Source organism: Carlito syrichta, unplaced genomic scaffold (assembly GCF_000164805.1).
Source record: "Carlito syrichta isolate Samal-C Ts95f unplaced genomic scaffold, Tarsius_syrichta-2.0.1 Scaffold154673, whole genome shotgun sequence".
In the NCBI taxonomy this organism is placed as follows: Eukaryota; Metazoa; Chordata; class Mammalia; order Primates; family Tarsiidae; genus Carlito; species Carlito syrichta.
This window is the reverse complement of record NW_007098769.1, coordinates 90,313-108,850: the sequence shown is the minus strand read 5'-3', so window position 1 is coordinate 108,850 and position 18,538 is coordinate 90,313. Positions and strand designations below refer to the sequence as shown.

The 18,538-nt window shown below is 55.3% G+C and overlaps 1 protein-coding gene across 1 annotated transcript in view; it reads left to right on the top strand.

The window, feature by feature from the left end:
- CARS (cysteinyl-tRNA synthetase) overlaps window positions 1–18,538 on the top strand; it is a 48,722-nt gene that overhangs the window by 11,641 nt on the left and 18,543 nt on the right. The window contains exons 2-9 of the mRNA XM_008050968.2: window positions 722–813; window positions 1,849–1,937; window positions 4,024–4,120; window positions 4,907–5,005; window positions 6,015–6,164; window positions 11,773–11,913; window positions 12,119–12,207; window positions 13,460–13,581. Of these exons, the coding sequence (XP_008049159.1) occupies window positions 1,924–1,937; window positions 4,024–4,120; window positions 4,907–5,005; window positions 6,015–6,164; window positions 11,773–11,913; window positions 12,119–12,207; window positions 13,460–13,581 (712 nt within the window). The 5' untranslated portion in view covers window positions 722–813; window positions 1,849–1,923. The remainder of the gene's footprint in view (window positions 1–721; window positions 814–1,848; window positions 1,938–4,023; window positions 4,121–4,906; window positions 5,006–6,014; window positions 6,165–11,772; window positions 11,914–12,118; window positions 12,208–13,459; window positions 13,582–18,538) is intronic.

Here is an 18,538-nt window from a genome sequence, read left to right as displayed (position 1 = left end):
GTGAACGGTCCCCCGTGGCTGGTCCTCCAGGGACGGGCCGTGTCCCTTGGGATCTCTGAAATGCAGCTGGTGGGGGGACAGCCTCGGCATACTCCCTGGCCACTGGGTCTGGGCATGGGTGGTTAGCGCAGCCCAGACAGCCCCAGGACTGGTGGAGGAGAAGGCAGGTGACCTGACTGGGAGGAGGTGACTCGACTTGGGGCCTGGTGGCCAGTGGGGACAGCGTGGGGCCTGAGAAGGGGCTCAGGGCTGCGTCCACAGAGACCCAGAACCACGTGGTACCTGGTGTTCAAGCCACCTCTGTCAGGCTGCTGGTGCAGACGAGGGAGCCAGCCCTCGCATCCCTGGGGACTGGAGCTGTGAGGACGGGCTGGGCCATCTCCTGTCTCCTGGCCTCTGTTGCTAGGGCCCGATGTTTGGAGGTGGCCTGTGTCCCTCAAAGAGTCCCCAGAGTCCTCGCTTGCCGAGGAGGGGTCCTGGGAGGCTCCCAGACTATGTTGCTGTCAGGTCCCAATAGCCCCCACCTGGGCACATGCCCACACCGGCACCATGGGGCGTCCTGGGGCACACCTCTCTACACTACGTGGGAATCCAAAGACAGACGTGCTTGCGTTTGAAATGGCGGGGCCAACTGAGTCGCACGGCTGAGCACCTGCGGGGGCGATCTGCACTTCCTGGTGCTGCCTTGACCCTGACCCTGACCTCCCATTTCTGCCTCCAGGTAAAGGCCGGCGTGTCCAGCCCCAGTGGTCCCCTCCCGCCGGGACTGAGCCATGTAAGCTTCGCCTGTACAACAGCCTCACCCGAAACAAGGTAAGGATGCAGACGACCACGTGTGTGCCCACGCAGGTCAAGTGGGGTGGCCCGGGCATCCTTTCCAATGGTCCGTCCATCGTGTTAGGCTCTGGAGCTCTGTGAATCCAGGTTTGAGATCTCGAGATCCCTCGATGACTGCCATGTCGTAACCGCTGGCTGGGGGTGGAGCTGCCTTCCCATGGCAGCCTGCCCAAGTGTGAACACTCAAGGCAGCCACAGGCAAGCCAGGGACACGCGGTTGCAGTTGGCACTGCTGTGCAAGCTGGCAGAGCGGGCAAGCCACACACCTGTGGGCATGGTCAGGGTGGCCGGTCTCCAGAAGGACACAGGACCAGGCCCCGTGGAGCAAGTTGTGTGGTGTGCTCTGCTCAGGGGTGGCTGGTGGCCCTAGAAGTTTCCAAAAGGGCCCCATCCAGGCCAATGAGACTTTTCACCAGTGAGGCCACGTGGCAGGCAGGGAGATGGGATGGCCGCTCACGACTGTCTTCGCAGAGCTGGCTGATGAGGTCACCCCGAAGAGTCTAAGGAGTGGGGAGTCCAAAACAGTGGCCGGCTTGCCGCTGTTTGGGGGTCCTGGCCCCCCCAAGTCTGGCTCCCCCAGTGGGACAGACCCAGGCTACGTGCTCTCAGCCTCAGGAATAGCACTGCCCATGGCCAGAAGTTACATATGGAACAGAAGTGATTCCATTGCGAGCTTAGCTCGGACTGGCACACAGTAGGTGCTCAGTGAGCGTCAGCTCAGCTGTTGTTAGAAAAGCAGCATTTCAGCAAGGAAGAAAGCGCTGATACCCGTCTCACTCCCTCCGTGGGGAGGAAGCGACTTGGCCCCCCAGGGATCCAGCCAGGGGTGGGGCCATTGGTGGGCTCCCAGGGTCCCGCCAGATCTCGTGACTCTTCATGATGAACACGGCGGTCCTCGCTGGATTGGTCTGCACGAGACACAGTCCTCACCGTGATGTTGTTGCTGTTCCTGGTAACCCTGTGCAGTGTCTTGCGTTTCTCATGATCATTCTTCCTTCGTTCCCAACGCAGGAAGTGTTTGTGCCTCAAGACGGGAAGAAGGTGACATGGTATTGTTGTGGGCCAACCGTCTATGACGCATCTCACATGGGACACGCGAGGTGAGTCCCCTGCTGAAGGCCAGAACCCCCGGGCCATGTGGGGACCCTAGCTCTAGGAAGATCTTTGATCTGCTGTGGGGACCTGGTATTTACTTATTTATGTATTTAAATTTTTTTGAGTCGGTGTCTTGCTCTGTGGCCTGGGCTGGAGCGCAGTGGCACACTTACTGCCACCACAGCCTCAACCTGCTGGGCTCCGGCGATCCTTCCGCCTCGGCCTTCCAAGTAGCCAGAACTACAGGCACTCACCACCATGCCTGGCTAATCTTTGGATTTATTGTTGAGAAGAAGTCTCACCAAGCTGCCTAGGCTGGTCTCGAACCACTGGGCTCAGGCAATCCTCTTGCAAGCCTCTTAAAGTGCTGGGATTACAGGCATGAGCCACTGCGCTCAACTGAGACCTTTTTTTTTTTTGAGTTGGAGTCTCGCTCTCGTTGCCCCGGCAGGAGTGCAGTGGCATGCTCAATGGCCCTGCATCCTTGACCTGCTGGACTTAGGCTATCTTTCCATCACAGCCTTCCAAGTAGCTGGAACTGCAGATGCACACCACCACACCCAGCTAGTTTTTTTGTGATTTATTGTAGAGACGAGGTCTCACCAACTTGTCCAGGCTGGTCTCGAACCCCCGGGCTCAGGCAGTCCTCTCGTCTCAGCTTCCCAAAGTGTTGGGATGACAGGCTGAGCCACCGTGCCCAACTGGGAACTGATATTTCAAAGGAAAAATCCACCCTGAGCTTTTCTTCTCTCATCTCTGAGATGAAGGCTTTAATTTCATCAGTGACCCGTGTTTACTGCAGGAAGATTCACGCAAAGGAAAGCCCACAGCCCCACTGTTAGTGTCCCAGACTCTGCCACAGACCTTGAGGTCCTTCCTCATCCCACAAGCTTGGGGGGGTCCCTGATGTTAAGTTCAGTGATGCCCAGTCCTGAGGCTGAGGTGCTGTGACCCCCAGGTGGTCACGGTGTGGCTTATGGAGAGTGGTTGGCTGCTGGGTGAATGCCGCCAGACCCTCTACATGTACATGTTTCCGTGGCAACACTGAGATCGTGCACATTTGATGCTTGAGTGCCACAGGAATTAGCGTGCCAACCCCTTGCACATTGAAAATCCATGTGTAACTTCTGACACCTCAGTAACTTAACAACTCATATGTTACTGTTGACTGGAAACCTCACCAATAACAGTCAGCTGATGGATGCGTATCTTGTATGTCCTATGTCTCATACACCGTGTTCTTACAAGTAAGCCAGGGAAAAGAAAGTGTTACTAAGAAACTCATAAGGGCCAGGCACAGTGGCTCACGCCTGTCATCCCAGCACTCTGGGAGGCAGAGGCGAGAGGATCACCTGAGTCCAGGGGTTCGAGACCAGCCTAGGCAACTTGGCAAGACCTCGACTCTACAGCAAATCAAAAAATGAACTGGACATGGTGGCATGCGCCTGTGGTTCCAGGTTGGAAGGCTGAGGTGGAAGGATCGCCTGAACTCAGCAGGTCGAGGCTGTGGTGGCCGTGAACATGCCCCTGCCTTCCAACCTGGGCAACTCAGCGAGGCTCCAACTCAAAAAAAAGAGAAAGTCAGCCGCTCGGTGGCTCAGCCTGTAATCCCCGCCTTTGGGAGACTGAGGTGAGTGGATTGCCTGAGCCAGCGGGTTCGAGACCCGCCTGGGCAGCGAGACCTCATCTCTACAATAAATCAAAAAGAAAAATCAGCCGGGCGCGGTAGCGCATGCCTGTAATTCCGGCTACTCGGAAGGCTGAGGCGGAAGGATCGCCGGAGCCCAGCGGGTCGAGGCTGTGGTGGCCGGGAGCGGCCACTGCACTCCAGTCTGGGCGACGGAGTGAGACTCCGACTCAAAAACAAAAAAAAGAGAAAGTCATACGGAAAATATATTTCTTCTTCACTTTAGATGGAAGTGGGTCATCATAAGGTCTTTGTGTTGAGGAGGAGGAAGGGGGGCTGGTCTTACTGTCTGGGGGGTGGCGAGGCAGAAGGAAACCCACATATGAGTCCTTGGGCGGTTTGGGGCGCACAAAGGGCCCCTGCTCCCGACCACCCGCTGGAGCCGTCTGCTTCCCTGGCTCTAGGTCCTACATCTCTTTCGACATCTTGCGGAGAGTTTTGAAGGATTACTTCCAGTTCGACGTCTTCTATTGCATGAACATCACAGATATCGACGACAAGGTAAAGGGGGGTCTCGAGGCTAAACTTTCAATGCAGTTGGACGAGATGAGTGAAGGTAAGCCTCTCAGAGGAGTACATCAGCAGCCGGGCTCGGTGGCTCAGCCTGTCATCCTGCACTTTGGGGAGGCTGAGGTGAGTGGATTGCCTGAGCTTGCGGGTTCCAGACCCGCCTGGGCAACTTGGCGAAACCTCATCTCTACAATAAATAAAAATGAGCTGGGTGTGGTAACGTGCGCCTGTAGTTCCAGCTGCTCGAAAGGCTGAGGCGGAAGGATCGCCGGAGCCCAGCAGGTTGAGGCTGCGGTGGCCGGGAGCAGCCACTGCACTCCAGTCCGGGCGACAGAGTGAGACTCCAACTCAAAAAAAAAAAAAAAAAAAAGAGTAGATCAGCAATGTAGGATTGAGGTGGCCTGGGTCTGGACCTCATGGACGTTCTCCAAAGCCCCTCGAGGGATCAGCTTGTGCACCGATACCCTCAGCTCTGCAGATGTTAGGAAGTCACACCATCAGGGCGAGTTGGTTAAGAGCCAGTGGCCCGTGGTGAACCGAGGGGGAAGGACCTGTCCCAGCACGTGCCTTGGCGTGGGGCTCTGCGTGGGAGACTGGGGCCCTGGGCACCGCGCGGCTGGTGTGGCCAGTGTTTGCGTTCCCTGGAGCTGAGGATGTTTGGCACCCACAGCGCCCCCACGGCACCCTCACCCTCTCTGAGTTCACCAGGCGTGAGAGCAGCCTGCTCCCGGGGTGAAGGCGGGCTCCGAGGTAAACCCACGTCTGCCTCCTCCCCAGATCATCCGGAGGGCCCGGCAGAACTACCTGTTTGAGCAGTACCGGGAGAAGAGGCCGCGGGCAGCCCAGCTCCTGGAGGACGTGCACGCCGCCCTGCAGGTAGGCGCGCGCACGCTGGAGGCCACGCCCTTCACGCCGTGTGGGGCTCTTGGGCTCCTGTGGTCACTCTCCCTGGGGTGGTGCCCTCCTCAGCAGGCTTTCACAGGGGGTGGGACACTCAAGCCAGTTCCATCAGGGAAGACTGGGACGGGGGCGGGTCGGTGACATTCCTGCCTCTTACAGAACGACATCTGCATTCATTACGGGGCAGCAGTCCCTCTTCCTTGTGAAGGTGCTTCCTAGTATCGCTAGCTCATCTCTACTGTTAAGGTCACAGCCACGTCAGAAACCTCTGCGTAAGATGCAGGAGCCGTCTATACTAAGCTCCTTAAATGCAGACTGCTGTTCACTGTCAGAATTGTTTGGAGAAGTTGGTTCTCTCCGATACAGATTTTCATTCTGAGCAAGCATTATTACAAACGTGTAGTTATTTGTGTTACATAGTAAGATTAGAATAAGTCATTTTGCCCTTACTAATTACTGATTATCCTTAGTAATTGCAGTCATAATTACTGGCATATTTATGGCATTTTGTCTCTGGAAGAAAAACCAGGAATATGAGGCAGCAGACGCTCTCACCGCTGTCCCGCCGGTTGGGTCCTTCACAATGTAGCTTCCCTCTCATCAATCTACCTTTCTTAATTAAAAACCAAGAATATAATTAGAGTGTAGCGGTCTCTCAGCCAGCGAGGCTCGCATGCCGTCATGATGGAGGGTGGCCGTGGTGACCATCCTCTACCCCCACACAGCCTGGGAGCTGCTCTGTCATATGCCTTTTGCATCGGAGAAACAGGCATCGAGAAACCAAAGCCCAGGGTCACCTGTAGGGAGGGGGCAGCGCCAGCAGCGCCTGGGCCAGGGGCTCCAGAGTCTCTTGTCCCCACCCTGCTGCCTGGGGTGCAAGGCAGCCCCGGGGAAATCTAGATTCCCTCCTGCCCGAGTCACCTGGATGGACTCAGGGTTTTGCCGCGGAGTCTGTAGCCCATTTGACGTCTCTTTACGGTTGCAGTCATTTTCAGAAAAATTGAGCGAGACCACAGACCCCGATAAAAGGCAGATGCTGGAGCGGATCCAGCAGGCCGTGCGGCTGGCCGCAGAGCCACTGGAGAGGGCCGTGCAGTCCCAGCTGGCCGGAGAGGAAGTGGACAGCCGAGCGCAGGTGGGTCTGAATATGTCGTGGCGGCTGCCTCGGGCCCCACCCCTCTTGCCCTGTCAGGAGTGAGTCTCGGGGGTCCCTTGGAGTCCTGCTCCCGCCCCGTGCCCTCCCACCACTTTCGTCAGAGAAGCAGGAGATGCACTTGGAACGTGGGGAACAGTCCCTGTCTGTCATCCCAGGGCTTCCCGGGTCCCCCTGTGTTTCTCGATGGCAGCAACTGGAGAAAGGGGACTGGGGCTAAAGTTGGGTGAGCATGGGGCCGTGGGTGCCTGCGGAGCTTGGGCCTTCCTGCGGGTCAGCGCTTCCGCCTCCGTGCAGCCCTCCTCCGGACACAGGGGATGGCCTGGTCCTGTCTCTCTGCGGGCCTTCCCTGTGGCTGGCGTCCCGGGCCGGCCCTTCGCTTTTGTGCCAGCGCCCCCTGCTGGCCGTCTTTTTTTTTTTTTTTTTTTTTTTCTTGGAGTAGGAGTCTCTGTCACCCAGGCTGGAGGGCAGGGGCACGCTTTTGGCCACCGCAGCCTTGACCTGCTGGGCTCAGGTGATCCTTCCACCTCAGCCTTCCAAGCAGCTGGAACAACAGGCATGGCCACCATGTCCAATTTTTTTCTTTATTTATGGTAGAGATGAAGTCTTGCCAAGTTGCCCAGGCTGGTCTTGAACCCCTGGGCTCAGGGAATCCTCTCGCCTCCGCCACCCAGTGCTGGGATGACAGTCATGAGCCACTGCGCCCAGATAATGTTCTTTTTAAAGACTCACATGGCCAGGCTCAGTGGCTCAGCCTGTCATCCCAGCACTTTGGGAGGCCGAAGCATGTGGATGGCCTGAGCCCGCGGGTTCAAGACCCGCCCGGGCAACTTGGAGAGACCTCATCTCTACAATAAATCAAAAATTAACCGGGCGTGGTAGTGTGCGCCTGTAGTTCCACCTACTTGGAAGGCTGAGGTGGAAGGATCGCCAGAGCCCAACAGCTCAAGGATACAGTGGCCGGAAGTGTGCCACTGCACTCCAGTCTGGACGACAGAGTGAGACTCCAACTCAAAAAAAAAAAAAGACACACGTGATGTAAAATTGCCATCCTCACCGGCTTTAAGTGTACAATGTGATAGCACTGTGTATATCCACATGGTCATGCAGCTGTCACCACCATCATCTCCAGAACTCTCTCCTGTTCCCAAACTGAAGCTCTGTCCCCATGAAACACTCATGCTCCCCAGCACCCCCGCTCACCTCCTGTGTCTGTAGGTTCCACGACTCTAGGACCTCATGTTGGGGGACTCACACAGTGCTGGTCTCTGACGGGCTTATTTCACTCAGCATCGTGTCCTCAGGTCTGTCCCCATTGTAGCCCGTGTCAGGATCTCCTTCCGGTGAGAGGCTGAGTGAGAGGCCCCTGTGTGTGTTTCACGTGTTCGTTCAGCTTCAGTGGGCACGTGGTTCGTTCCACCTTCCGGCTGATGTGGATAACGCTGCCGTGAACACGGGCTTGTGGCAGTCTGCTCGGTCCCTGCTTTCACTTCTTTCGGGCTAGACCCCGCCGTAACACGACGGTGCTGTCCCTGACCTTCTCAGCAACTGCCATGCTGTCTCCACAGCGGCTGCGCCATTACATCGCCCAATGGCGTGAGCGTTCCCCCCCCCCATGGCCTGGCCACACTGTCACTCCCTGACTTTTTCAGGTGGTGTCTCCTGCTCTTGGTTTGCACTCTCCGGCGACTGGAGATCGGAGCAGGGGCAGGCGAGAGGGGACAGGCTCGGGCCTGAAGAATCTGTGGGCCGCTTCCGAGGCACCCTCCCTCCTCCCTCTTCCCTCCCGTGAGGGACATGAGCACGTTCTCCCCCCACCAGGAACAGCACAGCTCCCAGGGCTTCGGCTCCCACCCAGGACCTCTGCTGTGCTTTGTGCTCTGATGTTGCCAGGCTTCCAATACGCCAAATGCTGATGCCATCCAAACGGAACTGGAGATGAGGATCACCTGGGCCGGGTGTGGTGGCTCAGCCTGTCATCCCAGCACTTTGAGAGGCCGAGGCGAGTGGATTGCCTGAGCCCGCAGGTTTGAGACCAGCCTGGGCAACTTGGCGAGACCTTGTCTCTACATAAAATTAAAAAATAGCTGGGCATGGTAGCATGTGTCAGTAGTTCCGGCTACTCGGAAGGCTGAGGCAGAAGGATGGCTGGAGCCCAGAAGGTTGACGCTGAGGTGGCCATGAGTGTGCATGCCACTGCACTCCATCCTGGGCGATGGGATGAGCTCCAACTCAGAAAAACGAATCACCTGAAGAGCTTGCTGAGGGAGGGCCCTTTCCAGACCTGCTGAAGCTAGAGCAAAGCCTGCTAATCTGTGGGCCAGGCAGCACCCTGTGTCATGGCCGCAGGTTCCTGGATTTCATGTCATGGAAATAGGCACGAGGCCACACAGACTCCCAGACAAGGGCTCTCTGGGGACTCATGCAAGGGAGGCAGCTCAGGAGAAGGGGTCCTCTGGCTGGTCCCCAAAGGGGCTGTCGGGGGGCATTTTATTAGGTAAGAGGAAGGTGTCACATTGAGGGAAATGTGTGTTAGCAGATAAGGGGGGGGTATTGTTATTTTGTTTTGAGTTGGAGTCTCATTCTGTCACCCAGGCTGGAGCACAGTGGCACACTCATGGCCAGCCCAGCAGCTACCTGCTGGGCTCCGGAGAGCATTCTCCCTCAGCCTTCCAAGCAGCCAGAGCTACAGGCATGTGCTATCACACCTGCCTGGCTAATTTCTGATTTATTGTAGAGCTGAGGTCTCACCAAGTTGCCCGGGCTGGTCTCAAACCCACGGGCTCAGGCAATCCATTCTCAGCCTCCCAAAGTGCTGGGATGACAGGCTAAGTCACCGAGACCAGCCAGCATAGCGTACCGTCCAAGTGTAGCGTACATGCATACTTCATACATTGCATCTACCAAAAATGGCGGGTAAGCCTCACTCAGAGAGGAGATTTCAGAACCCTAGTGGGACCAGGGGCTCGGATCAGTGGGCTTGTGCACATGTGGGTGAGGGGTGAATTCTCCTTGAGTTTCTTAGATCCCTTGTAAGGTCTGGCAGTCAGCTAATGTGTGTGGAGCGAGACATTAGTGGGACGGAGGCCGAGTCCCGTCCCTGTTGTGTCTGACCTTGAATGTTCTCATCATCAGGCAGGGTTAGACATGTTGCTGGGAAGCAGCTTTTGCGTATCTTGAAGGGTATTTCGCCACACTTGTTGAAGTGGGCTTTGCCGGGTGCACAGTTCACGTGCATGACTGTTTCTCTCTGGGATTATTTTGCTGTCTTCCGGCTTCCATCTTTGCCTGTTGTTGAGGGCAGGTGGCTGCCCTTACAACTGCCTTTCTCCTGTAGGCAGATATATCTTTTCTATCTGTCTCCTTATAAAAATGCTCTTTCTTGTTTGTTTGCTGATTCACTGGACGTTAGAAGGGATTTATTTTGACTTGTCCTGATGGGTATGTTTTGCGCTTCCTGAGTCTGGATTGTTGCATCAGTTCTGAGAAACTCATATGTCTTCAAGTGTCACCTCTGCTCCGTTCCCTCTTTCCTCTCTGGGATTCCAGTGAGATGTGAGAACATCTGTTCATCCTCCTCCTCTGTGTCTCTCACTCTGTCTTTCATATTTTCCTTCTTATCTCTGTTTCATTTTGAATGACTTCTTCAGTTCTGTCTTGCCTTTCACTAATTCTCTGTTTGGCTATCTGTTCTATCCTATTGCATGTTTTTATTTCATCAGTTAATAAGATTTCACCTCTGAAAGACCCATCTGTCTCTATTTTCTTTCTTTTATCTTTTTTCTCTTTTTTTTTGAGTTGGAGTCTCACTCTGTCACTCAGGCTAGAGTGCAGTGGCTTGCTCACGTCCACTTCAGCCTTGCAAGTAGCTGGAACTATGGGCACACACCACCATTCCCAGCTAATTTTTTGATTTATTGTAGAAGTGAAATCTCACCAAGTTGCTCAAGCTGGTCTCAAACCCATGAACTCAGGTAGTCCTCTCACCTCGGCCTCTCAGAGTGCTGGGATTATAGGTGTGAGCCACCGCACCTGGCCATGTCTCTATTTCACATCTACCTGGGCCACTTCGAGAACCTCTTAATGCTTACTAGTGCTTATCGTCTTGTGATTGTCTTTATTTTTTCAAGCATGCTATACTCACTATTTTTTGCTGTGTATCTGAGGACTCTTATATCTGAAGCCCTTGTAAGTGTCAACCCACTGTTTGTCGTCTCTGCCAACTCCCGCCCACGGTTGCTCGTGTCCCTGGGTGTTGGTGACCTTGATTCGGATCTCGGTTCTTATTGGGTTGTGATCTTGGCAATCCTAAGTGCTGGGACACACTCACCTGGGGCCACTCGCCCCTAGCATGTTTCTGTCGCCCTGCTTGGTGCAGACCCAGCCTTTGCCTTCTGGGCACGCGCCCTGCCTGTGATGCTGTCTGCCCCCTGGGTGCCCAGCTGTGACAGAAGGCCGAGCATCCTTTCAGATTTATTTGGCACTTGGAAGCCCTGCAGCCCGTTGACTGGTATGCTTTATCTGGGAGCCGTTGGCAGGGGTGCCTCAGGAGCCTGACCCGGGGGCTGTGCTCTTCCCTGTGGTGGTTATGGCACTCCATCCCCTGTGTCCTTGCGCTCTACCAGGTCATCGTCTACACTGGTCTCTCTAATGAGCAGCCTACTCCCACAGTAGACCCTGGGCTGCCTGCCTGGCCTCACATCTGACCTGTTTCACTTCAGATGTTGAGAACATGGGGTCCCTCCAAGTGGGTGGAGGGTGGGCGTTTCTCCCTTCTGATGTGAGTGCAGTGGAAACACTCTTTTTTTTTTATGTTGGAGTCTTACTCTGTCGCCCAGACTGGAGTGCAGTGGCACGCTCCTGGCCACCACAACCTTGACCTGCTGGGCTCTGGAGACCCTTCCACCTCAGCCTTCCAAGTAGCCAGAACTACAGGCATGCGCTACCATGCCCGGCTAATTTTTGATTTATTATAGAGATGAGGTCTTGCCAAGTTGCCCAGGTGGGTCTTGAACCAGCGGGCTCAGGCAATCCACTTGCCTCGGCCTCCCAAAGTGCTGGGATTACAGACTGAGCCACCGAGTCCGGCCAAGTGAGGATACTCTTTAGACTGCCGGGGCATGTGGTCAGGACACAGGTCACACAGGTGCTGTGTTGTGGGACCGGTGGCTTCTCCTCCTGTGGTGCGTGAGGTGGGGATGGCGTCTTCAGTCGATGGCATCGGGAGACAGGGCCCGGGCGTCCTGCTGTCTGTCCTCACCTGACTGTCTCTGTCGTGACTGTTTTCAAGCTCACCCCGTGCCTGTTGGTGACACACTGTGTGTTCCTGCCCCGCCTCTGCCCATGACCCCACTCTTGTAGGGACTTGTCCTCCCCAAGCCCAGCCTGACCTTCCGACTCATCCTGCCTCTGCACCCACAGCCTCTCTGGGGTCTGCTTCTCTGTTCACGCAAGACCCTCCTGTGAGTGGAGACTCCTGCTGGGCCTCCCTGCCTCCTGGGGCCTGATGGCTCTTTGCAGATGGGGCTGTGCACGTGGTGGGCGTGCATGAGGCGTGCAGCCTGGACCTGGACGTGCTCCCCTCTCACAGGTGCTGCTGGAGGAGGCCAGGGACGTACTTTCCGACTGGCTGGACGCCACGCTCGGCAGCGAGGTGACTGACAACTCCATCTTCTCCCAGCTGCCCAAGTTCTGGGAAGGCGAGTTCCACAGAGACATGGAGGCCCTGAACGTGAGTGTCGCGAGCGGCCCGTCCATCTTGCGTGAGGCCGTGGCTCTGAATCCTCTGCTGGGGACACCAGTGGGCCTCGTGCCTGCTCAGCGAGGGGCTGAGTCGAGGGCCTTCTTGTCCTGGGAATTGGTGCCGTTTTTGTGGACGTGCTTATCAGATACTGCGGGTTCCAGATGGGAAACCCAGGCCTCTCATGTCTCCGCAGGTCCTCCCTCCTGACGTCTTAACCCGGGTGAGTGAGTACGTGCCGGAAATCGTGAACTTTGTCCAGAAGATTGTGGACAACGGCTACGGGTAAGGGGCCCGTCTTGGGCTTGCGTTTCAGAGAGAGCTCCCCGGCTCTGAGGCAGGGTCATGGTCGCAGGGCGCTGGTGTCCTGGGGTGCCCGGCCAAGGACAGTCCCTTCAGCTCACCCCACAGCATGGGCCCTCGCCCTGACCACTTGGTCCCAGCTTCCAGGGCTGCCTGTTAGCGAAGCCCTGTGGGATCTGCATTCCATGTCAGCTGCCTTCATAGCAGGTGTCTGACTACATGGACACTGCCTCTGTTCAAGGCAGGAAGCAGGAGGGGGAGGGTGCTGGCTGCGCTCGGGCCCACCTCGAAGCCCCCAGCATACACCTCCTGCAGCCTGGGGGCCCAGAGCGCAGATCCTGCCGACCACCCGCTAGGCAGACGTGGCCACCTGCCCTGGGGGCTGCAGTCAGTCCAGAAGCTCAGCAGTTCAGACCATGGGCAAAGGGCCCAGAGGGTGAGCGGGACGCTGCCCAGTTATCAGAGACATCAGCGCCGCAGCCCTGACACTTTCTCATCCACGTCTCTCACTGGGCTGTGAGTTGAGCCACTTTGCTGGTGATCCCATCACCTGCTGCCCTGCCCAGGCATGCCCCTCAGTGCCATCTGGCTCAGGAAACCCTTCCCCAATCCCCAGAATTAGCGTTTGCAGAGGCAGCCAGCCAGCAGACACACAGACGGAAACCAGAGTCTGTCTGCAATTGGCAGTGAGCTGTGCCCCTGCCTCGGGACAGCGGGACCAGTGGCGGGCCCTGTGCCTACCCTCAGGCCATGGCCCTCCCGCCAGGCTGGGAAGAGAGTCGGGCGGGATGGCTGAGGAGTGCGAGGCCGCGGGTGCCGGGGGCAGGTTGGCTCTCACAGCAGTAAGGACGCCTCTCTGTGTGACACAAACCTGCAGGGCAGCCAGGCCTGTCTGCTACGCCCTCCAGCTGGAGTGATTTGGAGTGATTCTCAGAAGCCGAGAGCCTCTCCTGGGCCGAGCTGGTGGGTGGAGTGTGGACAGGGCCGGGAGAGGGCACGCTACCCGAGGTCAGCAGGGCGGGGGACTGTGTGCTCCCAGGACACCGGGCAGAGGGCGCACTGCCTGGGACAGCCTCTGCCAGGCGACAGGGCCCGAGCATGCTGGTCAGTTCACGTAGCTGATGTAGTTCCATGCAGCTGCTGGGGAAAGGGGGCTGAGCGGGGCCCGCCGGGTTTCCAGGTCGTCCTGCAGAGGCCTCGGGCCTCTCTCATGCCCGCCCCTCCTGTTTTCCAGCTACGTTTCCAACGGCTCCGTCTACTTCGACACTGCCAAGTTTGCTTCCAGTGAGAACCACTCCTACGGGAAGCTGGTGCCTGAGGCAGTGGGCGACCAGAGGGCTCTTCAAGAAGGGGAAGGTGAGAGGGGTGCGAGCCGAGGAGCCAGGGCACCCACAACCACCTGAGGGGATTCTAGGAGTTCCTGCCTTAAGACTGTGATGTGTTTGATACATGATAGCTGGACATACCTGGGGCATGTGTGATATTTCGAGATATGCGTAGCAATCAAATCAGGGCAATTAGCATGTCCAGCACCTCAGTGATGATTTCTTGGTGTTGGGAACATTCTAGACCTTCTCTTCTGGCTCTTTAGAGACATGAGAGGGTGAAGGGAAGCACACCTCATCAACAAGAGTACCTGCATAATAAACATTTGTAGACCTAACCCTGAATTGTACCCCACATCTTTAAAATTAAGAATTAAAGGCCAGGTGCAGTGGCTCAGCCTGTAATCCCAGCTCTTTGGGAGGCTGAGGTGAGAGGATTGCCTGAGCCCACGGGTTCACGACCAGTATGGGAAACATGGTGAGACCTTGTCTCTACAATAAATTTTTTTAAAAATTAGCTGGGCGTGGTAGCGCCCACCTGTAGTTCCGGCTACTTGGAAGGCCGAGGCAGGAGGATCACCGGAGCCCAGCAGGCTGAGGCTGCGGTGGCCAGGAGCATGCTACTGCCCTCCAGCCTTGGCAACAGAGTGAGACTCCAACTCAAAAAAAAAATTAAATTAATTAAAAATGTATTTAGCCGGGCTCGGTGGCTCAGCCTATAATCCTCCGCTTTGGGAGGCTGAGGTGACTGGATTGCCTGAGCCCGCAGGTTTGAGACCCGCCTGGGCAACTTGGCGAGACCTCATCTCTACAATAAACCAAAAAAAAAAAAAAATTGACCAGGTGTGGTAGCACACACCTGTAGTTCCAGCTACTTGGAAGGCTGAAGCGGAAGGATTGTTGGAGCCCAGCAGGTCAAGGCTGGGGTGGCCATGAGCGTGCCACTGTACTCCAGCCTGGGAGATGGAGTGAGACTCCAACTCAAAAAACAAAAAAAATTATTTAACCCCCCTAAAAAAAGAAAAAAAGAAACATGCAGCAAGTTAAACTCTACGTGGCTGTCAGGAAATTAATAAGCGCAGTCACTCCGCGGTGCTGTGGAGCACAAGGACCCACTCCCAACTGACCGTCTGTCTATACCCAGCTCCCCCCTTCCCTCCCCCTCTTCCTCTCCTTCCCCCCTCCTTCTGTCCCCCTGGTGACTGCCATCCACTCTGCCTCCCTGCTCCCCTGGTAGTCCCTGGGCATGAGGGAACACACGACACCTGTCCTCCCATGCCTGACTTACTTCCTGGAACATAACGTAACGCCCTCCGCTTCCATCTACGTCATCACGAATGACAGAATTTCCCTCTTTTAATGGTGTGTAATCCTTCAAGAAGCAAGACAGTAAATGCGATGTGTCTCGAAGCGTACAGCCCTGGGGACTTGATTGGCAGTTGGTGTTTACTGATGCCCGGGTGAGGTTTAGGGTGGCCTGTGGGACAAAATGTGTGTCCAAGGACGCATGTTGGACAGTGTCCACCCCAGCCCATTGTAATCTAGAATTTTTTTTTTTTTTTTTTTTTTTTGAGCTGGAGTCACTCCATCACCCAGGCTGGAATGCAGTGGCATGCTCACAACCACCGCAGCTTCAACCTGCTGGGCACAGGCGATCCTCCCATCTCAGCCTTCCAAGTAGCTGGAACCACAGACACGCACCACCACACCCAGCTAATTTTTTGGTTTATTGTAGAGTTGAGGCCTTGCTAACTTGCCTAGTCTGGTCTCGAAACCCTGGACTCAGCCAGTCCTCTCGCCTCTGCATCCCAAAGTGCTGGGATTATAGGCGTGAGCCGCCCCACCTGGCCAATCCAGATATTTTGGCCACAGGCGTGAGACCTTTTCTCCACCAGGTGGAATTACGTCTGCAACACTTTCAGAGGTGTTTGCTCCATGTTTGTTCCATAAATGAATCTGGGGCCATGGCCACAGGCCAGGGTCTGCCATGTCCCTGTAAGCGGGGATCGCTGTCGTGTGCCAGTTAAAGCACGTTTGTTAAAACACAAAGATTGAGAATGAGCTAAGGGCCAGGTGTGGCGCTCATGTCGCTAAACCCAGCACTTTGGGAGGCTGAGGCGAGAGGGTTACTAGAGCCTGGGACTTTGTGATCAGCCTGGAAAACTTGGCAAGAGTTGTCATCACAAAAAATAAAAAAATTAGCCAGACATGGTAATGCATGTATGTAGTCCCATCTACTCAGAAGGCTGAGGCAGAAGGATCACCTGAGACTAGCAGGTCGAGGCTGTGGTAGCCATGATTATGCCACTGTACTTCAACCTGGGCAACAGAGTGAAACACTGTCTCTCAAATTTTTTTTTTTTTTTTTTTTTTTTTGAGATGGAGTCTCATTCTGTGGCCCAGGCTGGAGTGCAATGGCACACTCACGGCCACCCCAGCATCAACTTGCTGGGCTCCCGCGATCCTTCCGCCTCAGCCTTCCAAGTGGCCGGAACTATAGGCACATGCTATCACGCCCGGTTAATTTTTGATTTATTGTAGGTCTTGCCAAGTTGCCCAGGCTGGTCTCGAAACCGTGACCTCAGGCAATCCACTCGCCTCGTCCTCCCAAAGTGCTGGGATTACAGGCTGAGTCACTGAGCCCAGCCTCAAAATTTTTTAAAAATAAACATTTAAAAAACCTGGGAAGGGAACAACAGTAAGTGGAAAGTAGAAAGAAGGCCATAAAGTAAAAACAGAGATTACAGCAGGAGAAATTATTTATTTTTTTTAGTCAGAGTCTCACTCTGGAGTGCAGTGACACAATCATGATTCGCTGCAGCCTTGACCTCCTGGGCTCAGGCCATCCTCCCACCTCAGCCTCCCAAGTAGCTGGGACTACAGGTACGTGCCACCACACCTGGCTAATGTTTTGATTTGTAGAGACGAGGTCTCGCTATGTTGCCCAGGCTGGTCTCGAACTCCTGGGCTCAATTGATCCTCCCACCTCGGCCTTTCAAAGTGCTGGGATGGCAGGTGTGAGCCGCCACGCCTGGCCTAGAAATAATTCTAAAAGCCAAAAGTTTGTGCTTCACAAAAGTGAATAATATAGAAAAAGTCTTAGCAAGTAGAGTGATTAAAGTAGAAGATTGAAAAATACACCGGAACAAAAACTGGACATGATGACTGCAGCTGTGGCAGAGAGCTTCAAGGCCTTCGAGGAGTCAGGCGCAGCCCGTGCGGCATCCAACACTGACAGAAGGACCCAGCAGAGCAGGACAGGCGTGGCCAGGAGGCCTGAGTGGCTAGATACCTCAAGGGCATCTGGCAAAGGAACATTTCAGAAGGCCGACACAGACTTCTGCGACTTTTGGAGGAATCTTACTGTCAGGCCCCGTCTAGGTGGTTCTTATTCTTGAATATCATTTACTCTTGGACTGGTTTTCCTCCAGACTGACTTTAGGATTGGCATTAAACTCTCCCCTTAAGGAATTTCCCCTGGCCCCCAGTGGGCAGGCCTGGGCACCTCCCTGCAAGGAGCCTGGGCATGGGGTTTTTTCTCTGTGTTACCACAGGCACCCTGACAGCGGGGACTCTGACAGTGACAAAGGGGCTCAGACAACCCTCTCGCTTCTGCCTCCCAGAGGACTGAGATTGCAAGGCGTGGTGTTCAGGGCCCGTGAGTGATCTCTTGTGATGGCCTCTCATGCCACCATGGCATGCCCTAGGCAGCCAGACCACACAGCAAGGCGTGGGTAGGAATGCCCACTTGCCAGAAGCCCTCCTGTGAGACAGAGCAGGGACTGTTGAGTTGGGGTGTGCCAGAAACACTACCTCTGCCTATGGAGAGACAGACCAGAAGTGACAGCTGGGAGGAGAACTCAAGAAGGCTGGGAGGCACTGGGGTCACAGCAGGGAGAGTGCTTGTAGGGCAGCCTGATGAGGAGAGGGAGACAGTCTAAGGCCTGCCTCCTTGAGAGGTCTGGGATGCCGTGTGCGGAGGCAACTCTGGGACAGTTGTGGGGAGAAGCCATCTTCCTGTGCCCAGTCGGCTGCTTTAGCGGTCTCCAGGCCAGTTGGCACCGTCGTTCTGCTGGAATTCAGGAGCGGAGCGACACCTTATGCCATCGTATGTAAAAAGGTCCAGGTTCAGAGACTCTGTGGGAGCCATGGGGAGCAGGGGTCAGCATGTTGACCCTGGGCGACTTGGTAGCTACAGGTATGGGGTCGAGGGACACCTGGACCCGAGCAGTGCCTGGTGGAATTCTGCCTGGAGCGCACCTTCCTGTGATTTATTTCCCACCAGCCTGGGCAACTTGGCGAGAGCTCATCTCCATAATTAATCAAAAAATTCGCCAGGTATGGTGGCGCATGCCTATGGTTCCAGTTACTGGAAGGCTGAGGCAGAAGGATTGCCTGAGCCCATCATGTCGAGGCTGCGGTGGCCGTGAGTGTGCCACTGCACTCCAGCCTGGGGAACAGAGTGAGACACTAATTAAAAAAAAAAATCTGGAGTGATTTTACAGATTCAGATTCAGCGCTGTTGAATAATGAATGACGTGTTGGGTTAGGGTGTATAAGGACATCTGTTGGGGTAGGGTGTGTGGGTGGGGCAGGGGCCCCATGTTCTCCATATTTTTTTAAGTCTCACTCTGTCACCCAGACTGGCATTGCAGTGGCATGCTCACAGCCACCACAGCCTCGCCCTACTTGGCTCAGGCAATCCTCCCGTCTCAACCTTTCAAGTAGCTGGAACCACAGGCATGCACCACTACACCCAGCTAATTTTTTGATTTATTGTAGAGAAGAGGTCTCAGTAACCTGCCCAGGCTGGTCTCGAGCACCTGGGCTCAGACAATCCTCTCGCCTATGCCTCCCAGAGGACTGGGATTGCCAGGCATGAGCCATTGCGCCTGGCAGTATATATTTTTTCAAAGTATATATATATATTTTTTTTTTTTTTGAGTTGGAGTCTCACTCTGTTACCTAGACTGGAGTGCAGTGGCTGC